This window comes from Mustela nivalis (genome assembly GCF_964662115.1).
Source record: "Mustela nivalis genome assembly, chromosome: 2".
Classification (NCBI taxonomy): Eukaryota; Metazoa; Chordata; class Mammalia; order Carnivora; family Mustelidae; genus Mustela; species Mustela nivalis.
The window spans coordinates 36,297,481-36,318,498 of record NC_139021.1 but is presented as its reverse complement, the minus strand read 5'-3'; the positions used below and the strand labels follow the sequence as shown (position 1 = coordinate 36,318,498).

The 21,018-nt window shown below is 35.7% G+C and overlaps 1 protein-coding gene across 5 annotated transcripts in view; it reads right to left on the bottom strand.

The window, feature by feature from the left end:
- Positions 1-2,645: 2,645 nt before the first annotated feature.
- The window catches only part of RGS22 (regulator of G protein signaling 22), a 117,024-nt gene continuing 98,651 nt past the window's right edge, over positions 2,646-21,018 (bottom strand). For all 5 annotated transcript variants that reach the window (XM_082722779.1, XM_082722780.1, XM_082722778.1 and 2 more), the window contains 9 exons: positions 20,545-20,613; positions 17,546-17,707; positions 13,612-13,791; positions 9,609-9,767; positions 6,178-6,276; positions 4,089-4,182; positions 3,904-3,984; positions 3,085-3,214; positions 2,646-2,753 (listed from right to left, as the gene is read on the bottom strand). In XM_082722779.1, coding sequence (XP_082578905.1) covers positions 3,135-3,214; positions 3,904-3,984; positions 4,089-4,182; positions 6,178-6,276; positions 9,609-9,767; positions 13,612-13,791; positions 17,546-17,707; positions 20,545-20,613 — 924 coding nt within the window. In that variant the 3' untranslated portion in view covers positions 2,646-2,753; positions 3,085-3,134. The remainder of the gene's footprint in view (positions 2,754-3,084; positions 3,215-3,903; positions 3,985-4,088; positions 4,183-6,177; positions 6,277-9,608; positions 9,768-13,611; positions 13,792-17,545; positions 17,708-20,544; positions 20,614-21,018) is intronic.

Sequence of the window (21,018 nt, the reverse complement as noted above, 5' to 3'; positions counted from 1 at the left end):
ATCAACAGGGTTCTGGTGTAATAACTGTGATTGCAGCTAAGAGAACTGCAAGCCTCAGACCCTATCAAGGAGACCCCAGGAAAACCCCAAACAACAGAGGAGACAAAACAAGGACATAAGGGAAATTTCAGCCTATAACACCACAGCCACAGCCAACAATAAATACACCTCATGCCTAGCCAGAGAAACACAAAACCTCACACTCAAGGCCCATATAACCTCAGTTCCTTTTATCATGTCTTGCTTTCTATAAAATATTACAAAGCATGCTAAAAGACAAGGAAAAAAAAAAAACAGTCTGAAAAGATAAAGCAAGCAGCCGAACCAGACTCATATGTCTGAGATTTTGGAATTATCAGACCAGAAATGTTAAAATGATTAATATCCTAAAAGATCTGGGAAAAAAGTGAATAATGTGTTAGATCAGATGGGTCATATAAGTATAGAGATGTAAGTTCTAAGACAAAATCTAAATGAAATACTAGAAACTGAAAAATTGTAATGGAAATGAAGAATGCTTTTGGTGGGCTTCCCAACAGATTAGACACAACTACAGAAAGAGTAAGTGAGCCTGAAGAAAGGTCAATAGAAAATTCCAAAACTGAAATGCAGAAAGGAAAAAACCAAAACAGTGGAAAAGAACAGAAAATCCAAGAACTGTGGAACAGTTACAAAAGGTGCAAAAGGTGTATCATGGAAATACCAGAAAGACAGGAAATATCAGAAGGAAGATAAGTAATATTTGAAGTCATAATGATGAATTTTCCAAAATTACGAAAGACACCAAACCACGGATCTAGGAAACTCAGAGAGCGTAAGCAGGATATGTATCAGAAAATCTACTATATTTGAACTATACAAAGTCACAAAGAAAATCTTGAAAGAAGCCAAGGGAATAAGATAAGCACTGTATTTGATTTCTCTTCTGAAAACATGTAAGCAAGAGAAGAGTGGTGTGAAACATATTAAGTGTTGAAAGAATAAAACCACTAATCTCAAATTCTATATATGGTGAAATTATCCTTCAAAAGTTAAGGAGAAATAAATACTTTCTAAAACATACAGAAATTGAGGAATGTCTCCAGTAGACCTTCCTTAAAAGAAATGATGAAAGAAATTCTGAAGAGAAGGAAAATGATAGTAGGTCAGAAACTTGGATCTACATAAAGAAGGGAAGAGCATTAGAGAAGGAATAAATGAAGGGAAAATAATGTTTTATTCTTCTCATTTTTAATTGACCTAATAGCAAACCATTTAAAATAATAATAGCAAGAATGGATTCCGTGGTTACAGCTCATGGACAAGGAAATTGACTGGTAGCAAGGTAATAAGGGACAGGAGGGAGGAAATGGACACGATCTGTCTTAAGACACCTGCACCACCCACAAAGTGGTACAGTAGTACTTGGAAGCAGTCTTTTATTAGTTGTAAATGTATGTTGCAAATTCTGGGGCAACTTTATTTAGAAAGAAGTATAACTGACATGCTAAGAGAGGAGAGAAATGGATTCTTATAAAATGTTCAATTAAAATCAAAGGAAAGCAAAAAAAAAAAAAGAGAGAGAGAGAGAGAGAGAAGAAAGGAAGAAAGAAAGGGAGGGAGGGAGGGAGGAAGCTAGGAAAGGAAAGGAAGAAACAATGATCAGGTGCAGAGCACAGAAAAGTAACATATGTCACAGCCCTCCCTGCCCCGGTGTGGACCGGAGTGGAAGCAGAGGAAACCCAAAGGGCTCTTAAGATTTCACAAGTGTCCAAACCACTGCTTTAGAAGAAAAACTCTCTCTGAAGTGTGTCTCCTGATCCTTTCCCCCTTTAAAATGTTTCTTGAATACTCTTTAGAGAATCAGGAATAGCAATTTCTACTTTGAAAATACTGTCTGGGGTTCTGAGAGAGCAGAAGTCTGTTGCTTCCAGTCCGGTAATGCAGGTCACAGTCTTTTAGAGCTTCTGCGTCCCAAGGCCTACAGCTGGTGAAGTTCATTGTCCCGCATCATTTCTGACACTTTGTCCTTTCTCTCTGGGAAAGAGGAGAAGAGGGTGTATATCTGGGCTCTCTCTGATTCATGTGTGACTCCAGTTAATAGGGGGGCTTTTGCCGTTTCAAGCTCCTCTTTTTTACCCTCACATTCATTGCAAAGAGTGATCCGCAGAGCTCATCTATCAGAATCCCCTAGGATGTCTGTTAAAGGAGGGAGACTCATGGGTTCTGCCCAAGACCTACTGAATCAGACTCTCGGAGGGAGAGCCCAGAAATCTGCCCTGTGGGCAAATGCCTCAGGTGACAGTTACACACACTAAAGTCTGCATTTAAGAACCACTGCTTTACTGTAAGGTTCCTTTGGAGCTGGGGAAAGGGAGGGGGCTTGAAGTCACTTCTCTTTAGGTTCTGGGTGAATGTCCTGCTTGGAGTATTTGCCCCTAGCCCCCTGCTGATTATGTCTGCTAATGAAAGAGAGTAAATGCTCCAAGGATATTTACTGGAAGATTACCCAAGGAGCATAACATGAGACTTTCTTAAGTTCAGTGATTAGCAAACCATTTTGATTCTTCTAACCTAGATGGAAGTCATTTTATTCTAAGTAAGTTTTTAAAAAATTTTATGGTCTCATATGTCATGTGTACAGAATAGCTATCATTTTAAAACTATGAGAGTACAACATGCCAAACTTTATTTAGATGGTAGGCTTGCTCTAAAGCAGGCCATCAAGAAATCACTTGAGCTTCCATATCAGTTAAATTTGGTTTAAGGGATTCCTGCAAGAGAAAAATAAATGGTTGAAAACATAAACAGCTATGGAAAATCTAACTTGAAAACAAACAAACAAAAAAAACTTGCAAAGAGTTGTAATAAGGATCCCCCCAAAAATGAACAGATAGGTCAGCAAACCCTCCAGGTTGAGACACTCTGAGGATGGTCTAAGGGTCTGGGGAACTTGCAGAAGGGTGAGGTGGCTAGGATAAACTGAGAGAAAAAAGGTGAACCAGCTAAGAGCATAAAGGCCTGCTCATCAAACCCTCCCAAGAACCAGAAAACCAAAATCCACAAAAAGTTAATCAGGAAGATAGAAGAAAAGAGAAACAGGACCTTTACTGGGTTCTTCAAATACTGGTTCCACCGGTCACACATGGGCTACACTATATTATTGTGTTACTTTGTAAAGGTACTGACGTCTTTCGATTAGCAGCCAGTCCCATCTGTAGGGTCCTATCAGTCTCTGCAGGAGAGAAGGACTGGGCTCGATTTCCAGTTCTTTGTTTTTTGTTTCTTCGTGTATTCCCAACTTGGGGAGATGGAGCTTGGAAAACTCTGCTGGAAATAACCTGGGGAAACTGAGCTAGAGCCTCATCTTCTGTTGTTCTTTGTGGAAGAAAAGAACAGAGATGGAGTAAATAGAAGCAATAAATGGTCATGCCCCGAAGCTTTCCTTTTCAGGGGACTGGGCCACTTGGAAGGGACACAACGTGCTCACTCCTTCCCATCTGTTTGTTAGCAGGATGTGTGTGCATGTGTGTATGGTGCCTGCATGTGCATGTGCATGAGCGTGTGTGTCAGAGGTACGTGTGTGGCACTGAACAACTTTCAGTGTGTGACTTACCTTGCATTTGGTAGCAGTAGGTTATACCCACAAGAGTACTGTCACTTTGAAAATGGGATGGAGGGTTAGGTTCTCAGCAAAGGAGAAAAAACAGAAAGGGAGACAGAACACATGCACACACGCTCACACACACACGCACGCACGCACACACACACATATACTGAAGTTCTCCTAAGCTGTGAGTCAGAGCAGTGGGGAGGGAGGCAGTCTTCATCCCTTCTTGCTGTCTCTGTGCTAATGGCCTCCTGGAAGGCTGGATTCTAAGGAAGAAAGAAAGAATGGCAGGTAGACTATTGCTGGAAACTCACTCTGGATGTTGTGGGAAGATACGGTCTTTTTCAAAGACAGAGCTGAAGCAGGAGTCTTAAAATTTGTGAAAGATGATGTGGCTGTCCAAAAATAAGAGAAAGAAGTAATCATCAGCAAAATCCTCTAGAACTAATCCATGGTAGAAGGTAACCAAACAACCCTGTAGGCAAAAAGCAAACATTACCTGTAAATAACTTTTTTTCCATCTCTTCTTGAATTTTAAGAAGAATCCTTTCCTGTTCTAAGGCTTCTATGTACTTGGAGTAGCACCAGGTTGGCTAGAAAGACAATTTTCAAGCTTAATTTTGGAAATGTTTGAACAAGGAAATAAACTGAAGGTAAAATGGTTTATATAAGCCTCTTCATTTAAACCTTTTATTGAATATAACTAAATTCAATAACAGATCATTGAATATAACTATTCAATGATGTGCCATGACTATATGTGTTACAACTATTTCTTAATGAATCAACGTTGCAAAAGCTTTATGGATTTCTTGACAGCTATGCAGGCACCTACATTTATATTTAATTTGATTGTGAACGTAGATGCCTTTTTTAAAAAAGATTTTATTTATTTATTTAACAGACAGAGATCACAAGTAGGCAGAGAGGCAGGCAGAGAGAGGGGGGAAGCAGGCTCCCTCCCCAGCAGAGAATCTGATGCGGGGCTCAATTCCAGGACCCTGGGATCGTGACCTGAGCCGAAGGCAGAGGCTTAACCCACTGAGCTACCCAGGCACCCCTGTGAATTTAGATGCTTAAGCGAGGGTATTTTACATTTGGATTAATGGCAATTCTTAAATGTGCAAAATCTGTCTGAACAAATGTATATACAGAGCATTCACACTTGCAAAATGACAGTGTATTATTACTCTACCAATTGCTGGAATAATTCACATGGATTCCTTCAATAGCAACAACAATAATAATTTACATTTATGGAATGCCTTTGGTTTCCAAAAGCTTTTAAGGTTTCTTTACAAAACTCTTAAAATATATGACAAGAGATCATCACCATCATCATCGTCATTCCCTTCTCTCTCCCCTTTCTCCTTTTAACAGATAAAGAAACAGGCTTAAAGCAAATTCTGTGATTTTTTTTTTCAGGCTTCCAGGTAATACAGACTTGTAAATGACAGTGAAATTTAGAAGCCTGTTATCACAAATTCCACATTTCCCCCTTTATTTTTACATGGTGTTTCTGAGATTTAAGGCTACCCATTTGCTAATGAATGTTCTTCCAAATGGCATTATTACATACCACACACTTTTAGATGTTACCTTTTTCAAAATATGGTATTACAAAATTGGACATCTCCCTTCTTCTCAATAAAAAAAAAATAGTTTTACAGTCTATCGGTTATCTTAGCTGAGTGGCTGAATTTATTTGACATTCCTAAATGCCAAACTGTTTCTTGGGCTAGTGTTATCCTAAGACACAAATACTTTTGACAAAAAACATTAAAAAATAGACATGAATTAAATTTATGAAATGTCATAAAAATGATATTAATGTACAAGTTATACATGTAAATATAAACATAAAACTTGAACGTATTGTTGATGGTCATTTACTGGCCAATTTTATGTCCACTTCAAAGAATTAAAAAATTGACATTAAGGTATGCCTGGGTGGCTCAGTGGGTTAAGCTGCTGCCTTCAGCTCAGGTCATGATCCCAGGGTCCTGGGATTGAGTCCCACATCTGGCTCCCAGCTCCACGGGGAGTCTGCTTCTCCCTCTGACCTTCCCCCTCTCATGCTCTCTCTCACTCTCTCTCTCAAATAAATAAAATCTTAAAAAAAAATTGACATTAAGCCTTTGATGTTTTTCTTTCTTTTTTTAAACCCAAGAATATATCAACCAAATGTATTCTACCTTGTTCTCTATCTGCCTAATTTTTTCCCTTTTCCAATAAGAGTCATTTCAACTTCTGCCTCTTAAATCTTCTTCGTATGTATCAGAAAGTATTTTCATTGATTATATTGTCCAAGATGAGCTGAAATTTTAATGTTCTCTGAGAGCTCATGGAAAATCCCTTCCAACCTCTCCTAATATAAGTTTACCTTCATTTTCTTTTTTTTTTTTATTATGTTCAGTGAGCCAGTGTATAGTACATCATTAGTTTTTGATGTAGTGTCCAATGATTTGTTAGTTACCTTCATTTGCAAACAAGCACACCTCTACTATAGCAGAATAACTGAGTGACTGCATTCTACTATCCAATGCTTAAAAGAAGAAGTGGTATCTGGAGACACCGTGACTGCTTACCTGTCGACCATATGCTTGTAGGCCGAAAACTGGGTCAGTGGCTAGAGTAACTGTTTTGATAGCAGATGCTGAAGAACTTGCATATTGTCTGAGTCCATCCTGTAATTATATTAAATGAAGTTATTCCAAAAAGGATTAACACGATATTAGTGTAAACTTAAAGTAAAGGAGTCATAAGATCTGATGAAAAAATATTCTGTGGTGAGTACCATACCTGTGGTTTCATCAAGTCAATATTAATTACTACTATAACGTAATTCATGAACTCTTTAATTTTCTTTCATACTAACATAAAATATTTTGAAATAAATAATAAATTATGAAGAACATAAAAATCACTCCCAAAATCTGGCATCTAAGAAAAACCCTTGTGAACATTTTCATAAACATACATCCAAACTTCTCATCAGGGAAAGATATAATCTATAATTTTAATATTTATTTCTTATTATCTAAATTTCATGGAAATGGGATCACACTATATGTCCTCTCCTGAAATATCCTTTTCACGTTAAGTGTTGTGAAAATGCTTCTACGTTAATAAATATAGAATGGGAATATAAAGGGGAGGGTCTTTGTATCAATCACCAGTATCCCTACCATATAACATATTGTATACACTCGAATATTTGGATGATGAAATGAATACATCATCGTTTCCACTGATGAACTGTCCTATGCACTCAAATCCTGAATGATAAAAAAAAAAACTATATCATCACATCAACAGGTGAACAGTAATCTAGTGAAAGTATGTACCATAGATAATTCAATCAATGCCTGCTATTAGAAACTTAAGTCATTAAAACCTTTTTATTATTATAAATGATGCTGTGTACATATTTCAGTTGCTGACAGTGCTGTCCAAAAAATTCAGTCATGAATCAGAGGAAAACCATAAAACAAACTAAATATTCCTATAAAAATATTTGCATATATGAAATAATACCCCAAACCATAAATGCAGAAACTCAGTCCCAAACTAGACCAAAAATATAAAAAGGAAATATAAAATGACAGTTCACTGAACTTAAAAGAAGACAAAAGAAAAAGATAAAAGTCTCTCAAAAGTGAAGCTACAAGGTATTCAAGGGAGAAGAAATTTGATTGGATAGGGGATTTAAACACATATTATTTATGTACATTCTATTTCTGATCCATGTAAATGTATATAAATGATATATAATATGTATATAAATCATACATATGGATCAAAAGATTTATATATACATATACATGCACACACATATACAATATGTATATAAATCCCCCCAAAACTTAGCAAAAACATAAACCTATAGACTCAAGAACTGATCCATCCTTAACACAAATCCAAAGAAATCCACACAAGACATATCATAATCAAATTCTGAAAACTAAAGACAAAGAAAAAATCTTGAAAGTGGTATGTGAGAAACAATACCTTATCTATAGGGAAAAGGAAGAATAAAATAACAGATCTTGGAGCATCAAGAGGGAAGAAAAATTGAAAGAGCAAAATTATGGGTTAATAGAATAGACTTTTCTTCTCTCTTTGAGTTCCCTCATTTATGTTTGAGGGTTGAGGCAAAAATTATAAAATGTCAGAGTTTTCATTTTGTTTTATTCTTATTTTTTTTTTAACTTTTTATTTTTTATAAACATATATTTTTATCCCCAGGGGTACAGGTCTGTGAATCACCAGGTTTACACACTTCACAGCACTCACCAAAGCACATACCCTTCCCAATGTCCATAATCCCACCCCCTTCTCCCAAACCCCCTCCCCCCAGCAACCCTCAGTTTCTTATGATGGCTTTATATAGATATAAAGTCATTTTGAAATGACTTATATTTTCCTCAACCACCAGTAATAGTGATGTGGTTTGAAGTGGTTCTCAGTATAGGTTGAGGAAATATTTAAAATAAGTATAAACAGGTGAGGGAAAAAGACTTAAAGGGGGAGAGTAATTCCTAGACTCTAACCGGTAAAATGTCAACACTAATATACTGGGAAAAATCACATATCTATAATGTAATATCTAAAACAACCACTAAAACATCTAAACAAAGATACACCCAAATAAAATTCTAAGAAATAGACAAGTAATCCATAGGAATGCAGACAAAGAAAACAGAATAAAATGAAAAACAGAAGGAACAATCAAAACAAGAAATAAAATGGAATACTTAATTAACATATAAAAAACTACACTAAAGATAAAGAGACTAAATACACCAATTAAATGACAGAAGATTAGCAGAATAGAGTTTTTACAAAACCACCATGACCCAACTCTATCCTGTATATTTGAATAGAAAAAGATACACCATACAAATATCAAAACAGAGCAAGCTGCTTCTGCAGCTTTGGAGGAGTTTGGCAGTTTTTTGAGAACCTCCATAGTTCTCTATATTGTTTATGAAACTGTATACATACATGTATAAAACACCATCTTTAAAAAGATCTGGAAGAATATAGCCCAAGCTTAGTGGTTGTTCTTGGGAATAGGGAGGGTAATAGAATTCAGAACTGGGATTAAGAGAATTTGCTCTTTCTGTAGGATTTACTCTTTCTGAAATATTTTAGGGAGGAAAAAAAAATGAGGCAAAATGTAAGCAGTGTTTATTTTGACCTGTGTATATATGAGCATTATTATATTACTTCTGCATCTTTCAATAACTTTTAAATTTCTTTTAAAAAATAGAATAAGCATAAGCTTATAAATAAATAAAACACATTAGTTGGGAGCCTTTACCCTTTTTCAATTCAAAGAAAATTGATAAATATAAGGATATACAGATGAATGGATGAATAAATGGACAGACTAACAGACAAATAGGAAGGTTGGGCAATTTATAATTCATATTTATAAATTTCACAGTGAGTGTATCATACTATAATTTTAATACTGAAATGCTTTACCATGAGTTCATAACATCTTTTCATTCATTCATTTTTTTTATTCCTGATTTACTCAGTAAACAGTGATTAACAACTGAACATGTGCTGGACACTGGTCTATGTGCTATGATCACAGATGCACAAGACAGATACTATCTTTGGGAATCAGTCCTGTGAGGATGACAGATGAAAAAACTTGTTCGTTCATGAGGCTATATAAAGCATTCTCCAAGAGAGTTAGGAATGCTACTACATGGATGTGAGCTGCTTGTGTTGCCTATCGGGGTCAATGAAGCTTCCACAGGGAAGAGGTGATATTTGAGATGAATTTTGAAAATTTCACAACAAAGGCTGAAACCTTTATAAAGGATTAAAGCCACTAAAATCTGTATTCTATAATGTCTCTGCATTTTTCCCATCACCCAAATTCTTCTATAAATTCACACACATCACATACCTTTTAAAAGTATGATTCAAACCATAGAAAAAAGTAACTAAAAAATAAAAAATAAAAGTATGGTTCAACTCAAAATGAGTCTTGTCTTACCTTTGCAAATTTTTCATCTTCTATGACTGCCAATTTTTTTTTCTGCTTATTATATTCTTGTCTCCTCTCTAAAACACTCATAATTTTTTCATCAGTTAAGTTCTTCCTAAACTCACAAAACTGAGGCCAAAATTTAAATAGAACCCCAAAAATTGTCATCTGTATAAAAAACAATGTCTCAGGTTACAATTTCATACAAATGTACTGATTTAAACTCTAATTCACCATAATAATGGATTAACTATTCTATCTTTAATATACAGCATGTTTCCTCCAACTTATTGTCTCCAGACATCTTGGTATAGTTTAGCTCAGCACATGCTTATGATCAATGTTTTTTACTACCAATGAGAAGTCTTAAAAAAAAAAAACACTTAAAAGTTACTTTATTCTTTATGTTTCCCTAACCAATTGATTGTATTAATAAAGAATCCATTAGGTCTTTCAAATAAGAAATTTATGTCTTCTTTTAAAACATACACTAGTTGATCTGCCACACACTCTGCTGTTTTATGCAAGTATTCCAAATATTTGGTCCATCAAGAGGAACTCTTCTCTGCCCCCCCCCTTTTCTTTCTTTTAGAGAAAGGAAATACCTCTGGAAAAGCTCTTAAACAAAGCTGCAGATCTAAGAATAAATCTTGAGTAACTTTTAAATGATATAATCTCTTTTATGTGAGAGCAAGAAAAGTAACATTTAAAAAGCAGGGTGGTATCCTGGACAAATGCTTTCTACGAGCACATTCTACATTAAGTGATTAATTGTGATATTTATAGAGATAAGAATTGTTGCTCAAATTCCCATGCCAAGTATTTCCATTAGTTCCAGAGGCATACATTACTTCCAAGAAGGTAGGACTTGCCACATCAGATCAAGCCCAACATCTTGTTGCAGGGAATGACCTTTACCTAATGCCCCAGAGAAAAATGAACCATCCCATTAGGCTCCAAGCCAACTGTTCAGGGGAAAGGAGGAATTTTTAAAAAAGCAAGCACTGCAGTGATCAAGAGTCCTCAACTGGTTGGTATATTTCATTATTCCTTTTTTCTGTACACGGATATTATCAGTAATTCTAAAATTATTTACTCCTTTTAAAATACAGTTTATATACAACTAATGAATCCTTGTGCCCTACACCAAAAACTAATGATGTAGCCAATTATATGTTGGCTAACTGAATTTAAATTAAGGGGGAAAAAAAGTCAGTTTTATCATTGAATTCTGTAGTCTCTTGGTATTTTGTATACAAAAGCTAAAGACCCTTTATTTGATGAAATATAGGCCTTTTTAAAAATTTCATTTACATTTACCTGCCATGTCTTTATTTAAGTAAGTCCCTGCTCCAATTTCAAGGGATTATGGTGGTTTTTATGCAAACTTCTTAAACTTAAATACTCTCCCTCTTCTTCCTCTATTTACCAACTATTGACCCTAAATCTCAGTTATCTCTCCAAAACCTGAGTCATTCCTAGCTCTCAAATACATTGACTTCAATCTAGAAAGTCTTCCAGTAGAAGTCATCCAAGTAGAACACAATTTTTCAATAGGAGACATAAAACTGCTCTATTCCTAAAAGGTGCAATTACAATTTTAGGTTAATAACATATGTGCTAGTCATGAAAATTACCCCGTGCCTCCAGAACCTTAAAAGAAATCAAACTGTATGTAACAAAAGGTTTTAATAATTTTAGAACTACTTTGCTCACTGGCAGGAGATGGGCAATGGCTTTAGTATGAATAAAAAGGGCCAGTGAAAATTTGGCTGGATGAAGAAAACTTTAAAAGTTTTGCACCCAGTTATTAGGGGTGCAGGTGGGGGACAGGCAGAGGCTAAACTGATAACAATACCGGAACAGGCAACAGGTTTTTAAATCTACTATGCAGCCCTTTCACTCAAGTTTGCTCTCATTTCCAATTTGATCTTACTCCTCTCTGTCACAAATGATCACTTCTCGTGTTCAGTCATCTATGTGTTCAAAAATGCCTTTTCTGTGCTAGGATTTGGGCCACAAGGGTAAATAAACATTTCCTATCTCAAACACCTGACAATCTAGTGGGAAAGTCAGCAGGAAAATAGGCATTTTCAGTTTTGTGTGATAAACAGAGACATACACAGGATCTTACAGAAGCACAGGGGAGAGGTGATAATGCAAAAAACTCAGGAGGGAAGAGAGTGAGTCTTGTCTGTGGAACTATAGATATGTCAGGAAGACTGGGGGTTGGGTAGCAGGTAGTGGTAAGAGATATGCCTAGAGAGATAGATGAAGATGGTCTTCATGCTGAGGACAGTAGGAAGTAACTGAAATAGAAAGCAGAGAAGCCACATGATCAGATAGACATTTTGAGAAAGGTCGCTCTGTCTGCAGTGAGTTAAATGATTTTGAGAGGGCCCAGAGGCACGTTTGGCAGTTAATGTGAAGTATTGCAGATGTGAGTGGAGGTAAATGGCATGGAGTCAGAAAAAAGTAGATAGGATGACAGATAACAAAGAGACCAATGGATAAATTTTAGGGACTGCAGATATGGGGGTAAAGGAATAAAGGAGAGGGAAGACATAAAGATGGCAATCAGATCTTTGGCTTGCACACCTGGGTAGAAGGTGATGCTATTCTCTGAGCTTCCTTAGGAAATGCAGGAGGAATCATCAGTTTGGTGGGGTGAAGACTACAAAGATTCTCTTATTTTCTGATGCTCCAAAGACTCCAGGACTCCATTTTAGGAAATCAAGCAGAAGGCATAGACTAGAGGACTCCAGTAGAGTTTACTGGCTTCAATCCCTGGTATGGCGGAACCAACCAATATAAGCAGCTCCAGACATGCACTTGGAGACTCAAGGTCTTTGAGCTACATGGGCAAGCCCTGGTCTGGTTATCCAGTGACCTGTGCTAGGCTAAGTGATCACTAAGCTCTTTTCACTAACAGATACTCTAATTCTGGCACCATGTTTTCTCTATTTCTCTCCAGCACATCCTCAAGGGATCCTCTATATTTTTACTTATTTTAATGTATAATTTGGATTGGGAGTCCATTTTCAGTTTCTTAGAGGACTTAGAACACAGCTGGTTCACAAATGAATGTTAAGGAATAAGGGCCTTTTTTCCATGCTCAAGGGCAATCATATCCTAAATCTCTGTTTCATATCACTTAAATCATGACATGGCCTTCCCTATTACCTCTATTATAATTTATTTTTCTTAATCATTTTTCAGGAACAACATCACTAAAAGGCTTTTTAAAAATGCAAATAAATTATGTTCACTGTTTTCTATTATTTATCTTAAAAAGAAGTAACTTGAGCAGGTTAACAGGCATGGTTTTCCTTTCATGAGCGTGTGTACTTTATGCTGGTCGGGTACTTAAATCTCCTCTCACTTACTTTATGAGCTATGTGAATATTCCAATCTTTAAAAATACACAAATCTTGGGACACACATATTTTACCACATATTTGTGGTAGCAGATTTTTCTAAAGGAAATAAGGATGGTGGGAAGCGAAGGAGGAATTGGCTGGAGTTCCAGAAGTTAGAAACAAAAACGATAATCATGGAGAGTCAAGGATAGTATTTAAATAATTGTATTTGCCATATAGTCTCAACAAAATAATAAGTTACTAGTTTCTTATGATCTGGGGAGTATGCAAAAGTTTTTAAAGATTTTTCTATCTGTTTTAGGGGGTGGGCAGACAGAGAGTGTGAATCTCAAGCAGACTTCTTGCTGAGCACAGAAGCTGAAATGGACTCAACACAGGGCTCAACCTCAGGATCCTGAGATCATAACCTGAGCCAAAATGCAGAGCCTGACACTTAGCGACCCAGGCACCCCCGAAAATTTTTTAATTAAATAGAATAAACCCCAGTATTAGGAAGGTTGGAACCTTGTCAAATATGAATAATGCAAAAGCCTTAAAAGGATATCTAGATTGTTCATCTATTTTAAAATAAGCTTAGCTGTATATATATATATATATATATATATATATAGCTGCATACCCTCATCTCTTACCTGTGCCTCTCTAAACACATATGGTCCTAACTCCTTCCTGTGTTCAATAATCTTCTGGGCTTGCTCTACTGGAATGTCAATTTGTAAAGCCGGTGGAATACTAGAATTAATAAAGCAGTGGATAATAGTCATGATCTTCTTATGAATGATGGACTCATCACAATGCGAATGGCACAAGTCCTGAGTAAGGAGATAAGATAGAACAATATATCATTAATGCATTCCTAGAATACTTTATAGAATTGTGCCAACATATCTTTTAGTAATATATACTGCTTAGCTGCAGGTCAAGAGGGCACTAGAACATGTGAAGGCTATCTTAAAAAAAAAAAAAAAAAAACCAAACACCATATCTTCTATTTCTCTTGGGTTTGAGGAACCTAACCCTTTGGTGCATATACCCTGTATAAACATGTTTCACTTGATCTGGAGTGCTTCTACGGCCAGGAGAAGGAACAGCTTCAATGTCTATTTTCACTCATTGAATGAATTTATATGGAATGCCTGCTGTCTACCAGTTGAGCCCCATGACAGAACCTGCCCTTTAAAGGCTCAATCTTCCTGGAGGAGAAGCAAGAGAACACATTATTTCAATCTGAGCTAGCTAGGAAGTGCTAGAGTAGAGGCCTACATAGGGTCCTAGGCAAGCGCTGAAAAGAGGCACCTAGCTCAACGGGCTGGATGCAAAAGCTTTTCCAACCAGAACTGCTTCTACTCCAAGGTGACAGGCACAAAAAGGCAACAAAACCAGGATGCTGGCCATGACAGGTATGTCATTATGTATCTCTTAGTATTTGCACGCTTATAGTTAACCCATTAAATTATCCTCCTTAAAACTAGTGATCATACTTTAAAAAAGAGCCACTTTTATGTCACAGTTGTGGGGCTATCATTTTTTAAAATAAAGAGGTAGCTTAGTTTGAATTATGCCATTGCTCTGTCAAAGACATTGTTCTCTAAATTGCTAGGAAGCAAACACATTTGGAACTTGTCATTCCAGGCAGGAAATGAGCTAACACTTATTAATTACTCACTGTGTGATGGGTATTGTTATAGTTATCTTATGACAATACAAAAGAAAGAAAAATTGAGTGCTGGCCATACAAAATCTTGCAAATAATTTGGAATAAGTTATATATGAAACAAGCTTGATACGAATGTTACATTAAGACAAAAGTTAGCCTTTTTTACTCAATTTAGCATACCCTCAGAAAATGCCTATTTATACCACATATGTTTCATATGTTACCAAGAGTGTATTGTTTTCCATTACTCATAAGATATCATATATAATTGTTTGGTGAGCCTGATTTATAATTATGGAATATGTCTTGTGAAATAAAAACAAATTTTTGGAGTTTTTATTTTGAGGGTGAAGGGATAAAAATCAGAATTGAACTTTTTTTTTCTAATTGTTCTGCCCTACTATCTCATCAGCCTAGTGAACCTTTTACCTATCATTAAGGTCTCAGTTTAAACAATTTAAACAGGTTAATCAAACACTGTTCTGAATTGTGAAAATTTGGGAAGAATCTAGATCTCAATTTCTTGGCATATTACCATAATCACAGCTGCGGGGGGGAGGGTGGAACATAACTTAGTGTTTAAGGGCATGAGCTTTAGCAACTGAATGCCTTGGTTCAAATTCCAGCTTACCACTTCATTAACTACATGATGTTAGAAGTTTCTTAACCCTTCCATGCCTTAGCTTCTTGATCTGTAAAATGGCAAGAATAACAACTTTGACCTAATAGTATTCTTCTGAAGAATAAATTTGCTGTTACATGAAAAGAATTAAAACAGTATCTGGCAGATAGTAAACATTTAATAAGAGTAACCCATATCAAAGTGAGCTCAGTAAGATTTCACCATACCAGGTAGAATGCTTTCTACCTAGCAAACTCTCTCAAGACCCAATTCAAATGTTATCCCTGCCGAGAATTCCCTGACCTACAACCCTCTCTGCATCATTCCCGCCTCGGTGCCAAAACTGTATCTAGTTAGAACATGGATCATAATCAATATTATTTCATGATATTTGTTTTCATGGGTGTCTCCCTCCTTGAGGGAGGGCGAGGTGCTGCATTCACATTTTTATTCATATGATCTAGCCTAATAGCTGGCACAAAAGTTACTTAATAAATGCTAGTTGAATGAGCAAATTCCCTCCTATAGCAAGATTTTGACTAGTTACCTAGAATTATATGTCCTCCATTCTATACCACAGAGAAGATTTTTAAATGAAGACCAAGGGCAGCCTTGAAGGAGAAAACAGTTGCACAACTAAGGATTGACTTTGAATGAATGGGTGGTTCTTTTTTTTTTTACTTTATTTACTTATTTATTTATTTAATTTTATTTTTTCAGTGTTCCAAGATTCACTATTTATGCACCATACCCAGTGCTCCATGCAATATGTGCCCTCCTTAATACCCACCACCAGGCTCACCCAACCCCCCACTTCCCTCCCCTCTAAAACCATCAGTTTGTTTCTCAGAATGGGTGTTTTTAAATGTCTTTCGTGCAAGGATTATTGCATTACATCTTATCCTAGTGGGTTGGGCTTACTCATATTCATAGCAGCTTAAAAATAATTCTGCCCATTCATATTACTACCTATTCTGAAAAACAGACTCTACCTCCTTCTTAATTCTCAAAAAAATTTTTAATATTGCTTACCTGCGACAGATTTTGAAAAATTTTATCTCAAAACATTTTTTTTTCTGAGAAAATTTCTAAGGTGAGAATAGTACAAAAATTGCTCATAACAGAAAAAAATAAAAAATAGTTTCATGGTAAGTTGGAGAGAGTTTGAAAATAGATTTTATCAAGCAATTAGTAACTATATAGAATAAAAATGCCGCAGAATATTAGTATTGCATAATTCATACTTAGAGTATAGACGAATTGAAAGTATTATCATCTTAACTTCTGGTTTTATTTTTATTCTGTACCTTTATAATGGGATAAATAGGCTGCTCATCCAGAAATGAATCTGCTCCCTGTGGGAGCATGAAGCAGAGTCTGGATGCCTACTCTTAGGTATTTCTAGATAACATTCCCATATTCAAGTCTAGATTATAATATCTAGAAAGTTTTTTCCTTTCTTCAATGCAAAGATGCAATATGGTTCAATAAACACTTAAACTTAAACCTAAAAATAAACTACCTTTGCACCTAAACTTGTTCTTTGAATTAATTGTTTTTTTTTTTAAAGATTTTATTTATTTTATTTGACAGAGAGAGATGACAAGCAGGCAGAGAGGCAGGCAGAGAGAGAGGAGGAAGCAGGCTCCCTGCTGAGCAGAGAGCCCGATGCGGGGCTAGATCCCAGGACCCTGAGATCATGATCTGAGCAGAAGGCAGTGGCTTAACCCACTGAGCCACCCAGGCGCCCCTGAATTAATTGTTTTGTTAAAAATTTGGCCATTCTTCCTAATACAAAAGCTTTTCTCATCTCTGTTGGTTTATTTATCTATAATTGTCTATCTTTGATTACCATTTCTGACAATATAGTTGGGAGGAATTCCGGTAAAGAGATCTTGGTTAAAGTACAAATATGGATGTCCTCAGGAAAAAATATGTATGGTCCATTTATAGAGGAGTGATAGGCAAAAATATAGTTAAAATTCTTTTCAGGAAGGTTCTCATTAAATCATAATATATGTGAATATGTAATATATGTGACTATGTTGAAAAATCTAATTCTATCATTTCAGGGCTCACTCTCACTTTTCACTGTATAATAAGAAATGTGCCTAACATAGAACAATAAACACCTTAATATTTACATATTGGTCTGAAGATGAAACAATTGGGGTATCTCATAAAAATCTTGTCTATGGAGTCACAGGTAAGAATCTGATGTGTTAAGACATTTTCTCCACACACACACACACAAAAAGGTGGTTTTCTCAAGTTTCTAATATGATACCTTATATTTTTGTACTTCTTGCCAAAAGAGTACATCATTTTCCAATAAATCTCCTTTTAGTGCCACAAACCGTTGAAACTGTCTTGCAGTAATTGGATTCAATAATGCTTTACGAAATGCAATGATTTCACAAGATGAAGATATCCACTTACTCTCCACAGGCTGTCCAAAGTAGATAATACAGATAATTAGCTGTATTCTAAAAAGTAATAATAAGGTCATTTATTAGGTTAAAAATTACCAACTTTAACTTCCTTTATTTTGGGCTGTTGGAATTTATGGCATGGATACAACAGAATTTGGCAACTTCTACCTCTCTGTTCTTCTCTCTTTTGTCTCCTTCATATTTTTATGGCATCATTTTTTTTCATTTGTGAATATTTTTATTGAGGTATAATTGACATGTAACATTATATTAGTCTCAGCTATACAACATAATGATTCAATATTTATATATGCTGCCAAATGTTTACCACAATAAGTAGTTACTATCAGTCTTCATACAATGATACAGAACATTTCTGTTTATGAATATAGCATTTAAGATTTACCTTTAGTAACTCTCAAATATGCAATGAAATACAATGTTATTGACGCTAGTCACCATCCTATAAAAGTATATCCCCAAGACCTACTTATTTCATAACTAGAACTGAAACCTCTTGACTCCTTGTTCTCCTCTGGGAACCACCCTTCTGGTTCTCTGTATGCATGAGTTTTATTTGATCTTGTTCAATTTTTAAAGAGGTAGAGAGAAAAAGAAATGATTGGATGATTCAGAACATATAACCACATTGTTTAAGAATGTTAAGAATCATTACAGTTTGGGACTATGGTGAAAAACTACATTTTAATGCATTGTGTGAATTCTGTACCTAAACAGAAAAATGCAGCCATAATTTTATGATTACATATTGTTACATTATTATGTATTTTAAAACTACATATTATTATACATGTATCATATTATATATTAAATATAACTCACTTGCCTTTTTTTTTTTTAAGATTTTATTTATTTATTTGACAGAGAACACAAGTAGGCAGAGAGGCAGGCAGAAAGAGAGAGAGAGAAAGAAGCAGGCTCTGCACTGAGCAGAGAGCCCGATGCAGGGCTCAATCCCGGGACCCCGAGATCATGACCTGGGCTGAAGGCAGAGGCTTTAACCCGCTGAACCACCCAGGTGCCCCACTCACTTGCCTTTTAAAAAATAAGACCACTAGAACATTTAAGATATTTTTTCTAAATTTTACAAAAAAGAATTACCAATTAATCCTGTTAATTTAAACAGAAAATTTGCTGTGGAGCTTCTAACTAGAAAACAAATCATATTTTTAGGTGAGACATCTTCATATTATTTTAATAAAAACTGTTATTAATACTTGATAACAAGAAGAAAAATCATTACTACATTATTTTTAGTAAGAAGCTTCTTCTGACTGAGGATTTACTTTATATAACAAAAAAGCCAGATGGACCTATGGTGTGTTAGTAATGCTTACAAGTATTACTTAGTTTGTATCTTCACAGTTTTGAAATACAAGATGTCTACTTTCTAAGTTTTGACCATTTTAGATCACATATCCATCCCTCTTTAGCCTCTCAGATTAAAAAACATAAGACATAGACTTTACTGAATAAACATTTTTTTTTTACTGGATAAATTTTATTGAAGTTCCCCAAATCTGAGTTTAGTCTACAATCATGCAAAGAAGCAGCATTCCAAAGGCAATGTTTTAAGTAAATTTAGGAACTACAGTAACTCTCAGTCAAAACACATGATAAATATCCATTACTGACAATGCATAAAATAAATTTCCTGAAACAAATCATGTGTAACTATCAGCATAAGTGTTGAAGAAAGTTATGTACAAAGCACTACGGGAACACAAAAGGAGTAACTCATTCTGCCCAGAGGAGCAAAAGCTTTGCAGAAGGGTCTTGAGGATAACATTTGAATTGAAAACTGAAGAGGGAAGGCAATACTAGGCAGTTGAGGTGTTCAGCAGTGCCTTAACCCAGATAAAGTGATTAGATAGCTAACATGTTTTAGTGAGGCACATATTCTCTGGTCAAAAAGTTAAGCCCTCACCATACGTTCTGTATTAAAATTACAGCCCTATAAATAGGAACAACTATGTATTAGACTGGGATGTTTATTTAAAATGCACTCAGCAAATAATGTTTGAAGACCTACTTCTTAATATACAAAACTGAGTAACACAACACAACAGAAAATAACATAATATATAATGCACAATAAATGAAATGTAAGCCCAGCTTCCTTAACACTTCAACAAAAATATAGCAAAAGACAAGCATAAGAATGGTTTATTTCCTTTCAAGAGGAAAATATAGAAAAAGAGCACCCTAACAGATACATACAATCCTCTAATAGTCAAATAAAATTTTATGTATGTAGGGGGTCACCCGGGTCTAGTCTGACATTCCAGAATGATCTGTAGAAGGATGAATACATATAAATTTATAGGCTCAAAAGGAAGACTGTGTTTATCATGCTTGTTAAGAAGAAAAATAGGCAATTTCTAGTTAGGTATCCTATTATAAAATGATAGTTTTTAATCCTTTTAAAGCCAAAATGTAACTTTCAACAGAGTATAATGCAAGATAATTTAATTTGCTCATTCTGTTGCATAACTATTCTTTTTGTGCAATTCACGCTCAGTAATCAATAAGTTTACCATATGTTAAAATGAACAGCTTGCCTCAATAAATCCACCACTAGCAAAATAAACTAAAGTGTATATTTAAAGTCCAATATTTAAAGCACAATTCTAGGGTTTAGCAGGTTGAGAGGGCTTTAAGAAGAGGGCTCTGGCAGAATCACCCTCTCCCCCAGATTCCATCAGCCAATTAAACAGTCAGTGGCTTAGAAAGCAGTGCCTACAATGAGGATCCTTGAACAAGTAGGGGAGGAAAAAAACAATACTTTGACGGAGTGGAGGGAGCAAGAGGAAGACTATAACAAACTACTTGCCTTCCAGACCCCGATCTTCCTTTCATGCTTCTGTAACAAGAGCTCTTCGGCTATGTCCTTCATCTGTACCTGAAAGCAAAACCAATTATTTTATCCCAATTATTCAGAATGTTTACACTTTTTTATGTCATTTACTAATTTAATAGCTTTTATTTTATTTTTTAAAAATATTTATTTCTTTCTTTAAGAGAGTGCACACTAATGGGGTGAAGGGCAGAGGGAGAGAGAGAGAGAGAGAAACTCTCAAGCAGACACCATGCTGACCACAGAGCCCCACGTAGGGCTCATTCCCACCATCCTGAGAACACAGCCTGAGTGGAAACCAACAGTTGGCCGCCCAAATGACTGCACCACCCAGGTGCCCCTAATTTATCAGCTTTTAAAAGTGAGGTAAAGGTCAGCATGGATAAGACATAATGCAGTTTTGGAGAAAAAAGACCAGACTTAGAAAGGGAAGCTCTCCCTAGGTGCCTG